Genomic DNA, 9,668 nt, shown 5'->3' with positions numbered 1-9,668 from the left:
AGCCTTCGCCTTTGAAGCTTTATATAATAGCAATTTCGACGTGGCGTATCATACTTTTTACCTATCTTTTCATATACTATTTTTCTTTAAAAAAATATATGTATAACTGTAAATAATATGCGACAATCGGCTTGAAAATTTGTTCTTTAAAATTCACAAAAAATCTGTAAAAGTATCGCGGAAATAGCACAATTTCAAACAACAAACTTGTTAGAAAACTTTATATCTTGTCTAAATGTATATATACCAAAAACACCAATAAAATATCAGCACAGCTTACATAAATTCTACGTGGATATAACAAATCGCAACACCCGCTCGGCATATGCCAAAAAGCGAGCTCTGCTGACAACCGTATCAAAATAAAAAACAACTGAACAGCAACAAACATACACACACATACAAGCGCACCGAAGCAAATTTGTGGCCAAGCAGCGCGATACAAAGAAAACCACTTCTAAACTCTAGCAAAAGAATAAAGAAATCAAAATAAGCAACAACTTCGGAACTGCTGCATCATTTAAGAGGAGTGTCAATGATGTCTACCGATCATAGGTGCTCACAACCACACACACGCACATATATACACAAAGTATATACAATAACAGCGCAGCCATTCACCAGTTACCAGCGCCATACGAGCAGCGCTGCCGCCTGTTTAGTATAGCACGGCTGAGCTGAGCTTAAACGCGGCTTTGCTACTTGCCGAAACGTAGCGTTTGTGCGCGGTTCTTATGAGATGCTTAAATACACTCATTCGTGTGTGTGTGTGTGTATATGTGCGTTTAGCTTGTGATTCATTGCTTTAGCTGTGAGTTGTTGGTGTCTGACGTGTAGTCGCCGCTTTTTTATAGCAATGCAAATTTTTTTTTTTTTTTTGAATAATGTTTTGTTTTGGGTTTTTCAATAACTCTATGGTAATTTCAATGTGTATGTGTGTGTGTTTGTATATGTATATGCATATGCGTGTGTGTGCTTTCGATCAAGCTTTGCTGGTTTAGTCACAAATATGAATGAATTATTCCAATTCAGTATCAGCGGTGCTGTTGTTGTTTCATTGTCGCTATTGGAAGTGATTCTAATTCCGTTTTTATAGGTTTTTTATATCTTTCGATTGCTAACACTGGCTCTATTTATTACTTATTCTTATTGCAAACAGTGAAACAAGATCCACATATTTTTGTTTTTTTGCTTTACTTATCAGTTAATCTTGAAAGAGTGATCATAGAATTGGGGCTAAAAGGTGCAAAACTGTTAAAAAGTTGTCGAAAAGGGGAAATTATGCTTTTAAATTTGCAAAATATTTACGGAACTGGTTTTTAAGAAACCCAGTTTTTCGGAAAAATTATTGTTATATACTAGTGGCTAGAAATTTGAAATAATTTTAAAATTCTGCCTACTTATGCAAATCACCCTTATCCAAAATACACATTGTACGTACAATGATATCAAAATTTAGCCTACATTGCGGCGCAAAACTGGAAATAATTTAGACGGCTCAAAAGTGACATGTTTCTGAACTGTGTAATTTTTTAAATTTTACTGCGTATAAATTATATTAATATATTAAGAACTATTTTGGTAAATACAATCTCGAAATGAATTCTTCTTTTTCGCAATTTGGCGCCAATTCGAGATACCAAAGTGCAGCAAGGATCTTCGCCATCTGATCTCTTCAAAGAAGTGGAGTGCTTCCGCTTCCCCTGGCGGGTACTGTGTCGAATAATTTTAAAGTTGGAATGTTTTCAAACAGAATTAGAGTATTAGTATCATATTAATTAGCCTACATTCCGGCGCAATCTTTTAACGTAAACAGAAGGCGTAAAATTTTATTATTATTTTATTATTATATAATTTATTTTTATATAAATAAATAATTTCTCCACCCACAAAAATAATTTAAAATTAAATAAATAATAAAAATTTGCCTACATCAAGACGAAATTATTAAATTAAATTATTGTAATTAAAATTGTTCAAAATGTATGCTTGAACATGTCCTATTATTTTTAGAAAAGGAAAGATTCGTTATGCATTGTGCGTAAACTTCAATATTATTGCGTTTTTTAACTAATCAAAATGGTCAATATTTTTAAAAAGTTCCCAAAAGTAGGCAATACTTTATTTTTATAGTAATTTTTGAATTAATTACAGCGCAAGCTCATTGAAAATCGTTGCAAAGTATTACATAAATTGAATATATGACACAACATTTTTCAAAATACGTTAAAAGATATCTTTAAAAACATTTTTTTTTTACTTTAGCAGATTGAATATTATATTTATTCATTTTTACTGACACCAAATATTCGTCACTTCAATTGCGTCAACCATTTTTTGCAAATATAATATTGCCACATCGCTTAAATAAAAAAAAAAATAAAAAAAAATAAAATATAAAAAAACAGAAGCGCTCGCACACTTCGGCTTCACTTTTGACCGTTGATAGCGCACAAGTGCTCGTAAAACACTTCATGGCAATTCCGTCAATGAATAACTCGTACAATTTGCAAAAGCTGTAGAAACAAAGAAGAGCAGCGTTTTGGGCGAAGTAGTGTGATTTTTTTTTTTTGTAATTTATTTAAACAAATGAATAAAGTGCACACAGTAGTTATTTTAGCGCAGAGCTGCTGACATCAAGTGCACTTCAAGCGAAGAGCAAATTGTTGGAAAGAGCTTCCTCTACAGCAATAATAAATATATATATTTATATGTATGTATAAATATGTGTCTGATAACTTATATATATAGACATATATGTATGTACACGCATGGAGGCGCTAAACATTTCTTAAAAAGCAGTGAACAAGTCAAATAAAATGAGCAGCCGTGAGTTCGGCGCTGAGGTTTCGACTGCTACGCGTATGTACAGGTATAGCTGTATATTTGCTTACAACTTGGTACTGATGCCGACTAAGCCGCCATTGCGGTGCCGCAAGCGTTGCTGATGTTGTTGTAGCGACACTGCTTAAAATTGGCGAGCTGCTAAAGTGATGTTTTTTCAAGCGCCAAGCAGTTCAAGTGAACACCACTACTGTGTGCTGAGAGGTTGTTGGGTTTTATCTATTACTACCTTTTTTCGTGCAAAAATAATTTTAAATTTTCGCTGATACTCATGATAAACAACGTCCTTTTCTTTCACTTTTTGGATCACAAAAGCGATTTTTTTTTCTTTAAATTATGCCAACTTTCAAGGCGTTGCTGTAATTTTTGCGAAATAATGCCAACGTCTAAACGCTAAGCGTTGAACCCTAACCAAGCGTCACTCATCTAATTTATGACACATTTAAAAGACAATAGAAGACCATAAAACAATCAATTTCGACATTTTCTACACCGTCAAGTGAAATTCAATTAAACGCATGAAATTAAATTAGTGACATCAGTGGCGGCGATGATGCATATATTCACGCATGTGTGTGTGTTTTGTATTGTATTGACAAATACACTTACAAACATAGGAAAACTTAAAGCCGCGCTAACGCTGAACGTAACAGCAGTTGGCGCTAAATTGTGAGTACACATATGTGCAACTAGCTCTACATACACATATACCCACATAGACATATGTATATGCCAATATATTTTAATAAATATATGTATGCACACATTTCGTGTGTAAATAATGGCAAATTAATGTCGTTTCGCAAAGTAAATTGTCAACTGATATTTTTTTACAACTTTTTAATGCTCAAAAAATTGGTAAGCTGCACTAAACATGAACATATACATACACATTTGTGAAGATATGTGCACATAAAAGTGGCATTTACCTACTCACATGCATTTCAGACATTTTTATGAGACAATTGATGCGCATGCGCGTATGCTTTTAGCGAATTTTCACAAAAGTATGACTTGTTTCTACTCACACACTCTCGCAATCACATACTTACACACATATGAGACTGCTGAAAGTGGGTCAGTGCTGATCGAGTTGTAGACGAAAACGCCTAGCACACAGCTTGCCAAAAGGCATTATGGGAACTGGAACACTTTGGTAGCTGCCTTATGCGCACACCGCCCGCACTGTATTGATCACACAACCCGCCCCTTCACTTAACACTTAAAATCATATGTACTTGTATGTATGTGTAGGTAAGTCACTCGCGCTTCTTCATTTGATGGACTCCTGCTTCACTCGGCAAGTTGCGTTTAAGTGCTTAATCGATTTCAATTCAATTGTGTACAACAAGTATTTGTACTAAACATCGTTGTTGTTGCTGGCGACACGTTGCAATTGCTGGCGTGGCGCTGAGTTGACAGCGCGTTCGTTCGCTCGATCAAGTGTGAACGCGTTGTTTGTGGCTTGATCGGCTAAGTGCGTGTCGTGTGTGGGTGCACAGATGTCAGACCGTTTGGTGGCTGATATTTTACATTAATATTATGGTTGCTGTCCTATATAATCAAATAAATATCAAGTGTGTATATATACAAATGTAGAGAGCGTTTGCGCCAATGAATGAATAGCTACTTTCTATTATTTGTAACCATAAATGTGGCTCAGTCGAAATTTTTTTGAAGACTTGTAATTAGTAATTGTTTTTGAGCAACCCTTTATATATCGCTGTTTGGCAATAAAAGCGTATAATTACTGTCAAAGCAATTCAATTAATGTTTAGTGCGCAGGATTTTGACATTTGTTCACCAGAAAGCGGATCGTAATGGCAATTAACACAAAAATCTTTAAATTAATGAAATTGTAATTGCTCTAAATAATTTAAAAATAATTAAAAAAATTAAAAATTAATGATTTTTTTAACTAAAATAATTAATTTATTTAAAAGAAAGTTATAGTATACTATTATTTGTTGTGTTTGTGTGAAAGATCATTTTAGTAGCGTATGGCGTCACTAAAGGGCGTATTTTAGCTCTCTTAAAAGTGAAAATTTCATAAAATTGTAGTATCTTTTTTAATTTTCTCCCTTTAGTTTCCTTTCATCATGCTATTTGTCTAAACAAACAATAACTTAGTCATATTAAAATCATTTATGTAGAAAATATTTAAAACACAGAAATTTTAGCAAAGTCACACACCTTACGCCAAGCAATTTTGGGTTATTCACTTTTGAGAAACCACTGCCCTAAGTTCTATCTAAATCGTACACTATGCACATACTGACTAAAATAAGACTGGTATTATTGAATCTCAAGCAAAAATTAAATATTGTTTTTTTTTTCTATAATACTACTTAAGTATTAAAATTGAGCACAAGATGACTATTTCACACTATATCGGAGACACAAACCTTGTTCATACTGAAGATCAATGAAGTGAAAAACAAAAATAAATAAACAAAAATATTTTTTAGCTTTAGAAATTTTTTACCGTTTTTTTTTTTTTTTTTTTTTAAATTTTTTTTTTTTTTTTTTTTTTTTTTTTTTTTTTTTTTTAAAAATTTTTTTTTTTTCTAGATGTGTATAAGAGACAGAATTAGTACACTGTAAATAATTTTTTTTTTTAATAAAATAATATGCTGATATATGTATTTAAAATATATGTATTTAAATAAATTTATAAATATTTTTAAAGCTTTTGAAACTTGTAGTACCTACATATTTATATTCATACAAATATCTTAATTCAAAATTTAAACTAAAGAACTAAACATTATATCATGTTTCTGCTTGCAGGTGGCGTAGCCCCTGGAACCCCATCAGCGGCCATGATCATGGAAGGGCTTGAAACCCTTGTGGCGCCATCGCATCACGCATTCCTACTAACCGAATCCGCCGCCGCCGCACACTTCAATGTGCTGAGCTTCGATACGTGTCTCTTCAAGACCACCGCACAGACTAGTCCCTCAACCGCGGCCACATCGGCGACCACCTATCTCAGCACCCCATCACATACATTTGGCGGTGGCCATTTGGGCGCCGCACAAACGCTACTCCACTACAATCTCTCGACGGCGAATAACACTCATCAGACCGCCATCGCGTGCGGCAGCAGCAGCAGCAGCAGCGCGTGCAATACACCGACCATCAATAATATAGCTACCACCGCGGCAGCTGGCACAAATTCAGCGCTCAGCGCTGCTATTTCACGCACAAATTTCACGCGTATCGGTGTTGCCAACAACAATAACAACAACAGCAGCAGCAATAGCAACAGCAGCAACAACAGCTGTAATACAGTAGCGACCGCAGTGCAGCAAGCGAACGCGGCGCTTACATCACCAACACTCGCGGCAGGCGCCGTCACCGCAGCCAACAATACAAATAATAACAGTAATAATAGTGGACGCAATTCCGCTACACATTTGAGTCTGCTCAATACTGCACAACACAGTCCGAGCGGTCACGCGGCAGCCAGTTTAGGTGGCGTCGCGGCCACACCCAACGGCGTAGATATCGCGAGCGGTGTGGTTAAGCAGTCACAGCAGTCATTGCCGTCGGACGCGCAGTGCGGTGATACGCAGACGGGCGATCTGAATACGCCCGTCACCACATCCAACGATATTCCATCATTTTTCGGACCATCAACCATTGTTGAGCCGCCACCCATTACAGGTAAGCAAGGCCTGCCAAATATATATACATATATATCGTTCATATTAACATATGAAATTCGCACTGAATATTTATAGTATGTTTAAAGTCTTGGTCGTGACAAGTTCGCGCAGGCAAAGTTGTGCTTTATTTCAACCTAAAATCGTTCACATATAAATTATGATGCGCGAAAAGCAGCTCTATTTCGAAAGCTTACAAAACGCTGACACATATCACTGCTGATTAACATTGAAAATCATTCGAGCAGGTTCCATTTGTGGTGTGTGTTTTTTTTTTTTTCTTTTGGGAAGGTATCTTAGTATCTATCTCCGAAGTGTTTCTCTTATTTATGATTTTAATATTTCATTAATTCTAAAAGTTGTGGGAATTGATAAGCGATTGTGTCGGTAAGGCAACAGTCAAGTAAGTTGAAGTTCAGTGTGCTTCATCCTTGAGGATTAGGGAATTCAAAGTTCTAAAAGCTGTTTCAAACAATATTTTGATGAACAGCGCACCAGTCGTTTCTCTTTTCGCTATTCGAGATACCAAGTGCAGCTAGGTCCGTCTCCACCTGATTTCTCAACGGAGTAAAGGTCTTCCTCTATCTCTGCTTCCACCGGAAGTGGAATTTGATATAAACCTATGACTGTAACTGCATAACTACACCACAATACACCCCATATAACTAATCGAAATACCGCGCCCAAACACCATCGCAAACTGTAGATCTGAATAGCGCAGAAGAGGAACTCACCTCTTTGGGTTAGTTTATCGATTAGCATCACAGTTGGTCCATTAAGTGTAGTAGATTTAACTCTCCTTCAAGCAACCTAATTCTTGTTTCCTTATCCCAACTTCAACCTAACCTTTCAGTGAACACACGACAAGTACTTTGTAGCAACAACAACTGACCATTACACATAAGTGGTCAATTATATATTTTCTTACAAATGTTAAACAAACAAAGTTGCAGACAATGAAAATGAAATATCATACAATATATGTATATACACAACAACAAAACTCACACATACTTGTTTGCGAAATTCCTTGTCTAAAAGAGCCTGTGCTTCAGTGTTGTGTCGAATAATAAATTTATCTTGGCTAAGTTGCGTTACATTTTTGACTGATCATGCCTTGATTCTGCTGAGTGTTTAAGTTAAGGCTTTTTTCTTCTTATTTATCTATGTCTTGCGTGTTTTCATATTTTTCTTCGCTGTTTTTTTTTTGTAAAATTTTTATTTTTATTTCCGTTGTTTATCGCGTGTGCGTGTGTGCCTGCTTTGGCGCACTGCTGAAAAGACACTTTGGACTCTCGAGTGCTGTGTTAAGGGCACTTAAGATCTTGTTAAAACATGTTGTTTTCCATGTTTTCACTTTTAAATTGTTTTTGTTATTCTGCCTGCTTTTGTTAATATTGAGAAAACAATCATCACATTGTAGTAATTCTTTGCAGGCAAGAATTTTTTCGTCAAAATTATTAGGTTCTACAACATTTGCGACGATTTATTTTGGCTTTCTTGAATGATGTGTGTGTTTGTGAGTAATCTCTTCGAGGTTACAATAAACTTTGAGTTATTTATATTAGTAAAAAATTTGATAAATGAATGTAGCTATTCGATTTACATGGGCGCTGAAAGATGCGGTCTTGGACAAAACTTTGAAGAGGGTTAAGAATAGTTCACTTTTATATTTTTTATTTCATTTTTTTATTAGTTTATTTAGTTTTTTTTGTTTTTCTAATATGGCCAAACTTCTCCAGACTTTTATGAGAATTTTGTTTTCAGATATTACAAAATATTTTTATTGACACAAAATTTCAAAATAAAACACACTTTATATTTTTTTTTTAGCAAAATTCAGTAAATATTTTCAGTTATGTTTATATGAAATCCAAAATATTTTGATTATTAGATGTTTTAATTTTTTTTATTATTTTTTTCTATATTTTCTTTTTTAACAAATATTACCTCCTTGTTTGAACTGAATGTGTTTGAAAAAAAAATGGCGACGCTAGTTGTACAGTTTCGTGGAATAAAACTTAGAAAAAAATATTTATATTTACAGTTTTAAATTTTTTAATACTTTTTTTTTAAATATTTTTTCTTAATTTGAACAGAAGAAAATTACAAAAAAAAAAAACGAAGAAAATGTATTTAATTAAAAAACACATGGCAACGCCAATTGTATCGTTTCGTGTAACAAATTAAAAAATATATATATTAATATTTACAGATTTAATCAAATTTAAGTATGCCAGTACCCACAAGTAACTTACAGAACTTTGCCTTATCATTCCTTACATAATATTTATTACAAAATATTTTCCAAACGAGAAACACATATAACATATATCCATACATCCACATACATACACATACATTCACTTACACTTGCGAACATACGCCATAACCCGCACTATAACTGTTTATCAGTCACATTACTGTAGTAACGGTATTAATTAATCGTGTCGTATATACTATTAAACATTTCCGTTCAGTGTCAATGTTTCCCCAGGCCTCAAGCCACAACTACTGGCTAGTTATCACTAACGGTCAGGCTGCGCTTCTTAGTCGCACAGACTGTCGTGGCGCTGATCTCGTGCTCAATACGCTCATTCTAATTGAATTAAGGAATGTATTTGATATGGACATCTGCGAGCTCGTAAAGCATACTAAATGTAAATTTGCTTAAGACACTGCAACCCCCTCCCGGCCACAAAACTACATACTTGCTTAGTTTGATTACACTTTTTTTTCACACAACTTCGTTGGAAAACAAAGCAGAAACGTCAAAAATATAAATAAAAAAGCGCAACAAATTGAATTTAATTGATATAGTAATTTCAGAAAGGAAATACAAATTTCATAATATTTCCCATTGCACGCAAATGGCGACAAGACTAGCCGAATGGCTTGTAGACGCCTTTAACTGGGCATTTATGAGCATTTGCTTTGCATAAGTTAGTTTCTTTATGCTATTTAAGTATATACTTTCGATTTTAATAACAGTTCTTTATTGTAAATAAATTAGAAAAAATTTGTGATTTTGTTATTTTATTTTTATTTTATTAATTAGTATTACATACACTTGTGCTCATACAATTAAGCCACATAAACGTTATGGTGTACAAATTCATAAAAGTTGAATTTTATTGATGAATCGGAAAAAAAAGT

At 34.2% G+C, this 9,668-nt stretch overlaps 1 protein-coding gene across 2 annotated transcripts in view; it reads left to right on the top strand.

Annotated features, from left to right (window-relative positions):
- Positions 1–9,668, top strand: part of LOC108976646 (dendritic arbor reduction protein 1) — a 102,101-nt gene that overhangs the window by 84,668 nt on the left and 7,765 nt on the right. For both annotated transcript variants that reach the window (XM_018945878.1, XM_018945879.1), the window contains exon 3: positions 5,635–6,513. In XM_018945878.1, the coding sequence (XP_018801423.1) occupies positions 5,635–6,513 (879 nt within the window). The remainder of the gene's footprint in view (positions 1–5,634; positions 6,514–9,668) is intronic.

The sequence above is a fragment of the Bactrocera latifrons genome, unplaced genomic scaffold, assembly GCF_001853355.1.
Source record: "Bactrocera latifrons isolate USDA-ARS-PBARC rearing strain unplaced genomic scaffold, ASM185335v1 scaffold_79, whole genome shotgun sequence".
In the NCBI taxonomy this organism is placed as follows: domain Eukaryota; kingdom Metazoa; phylum Arthropoda; class Insecta; order Diptera; family Tephritidae; genus Bactrocera; species Bactrocera latifrons.
The sequence above is the reverse complement of the archived record's forward strand: the minus strand, read 5'-3'. Positions and strand labels throughout refer to the sequence as shown.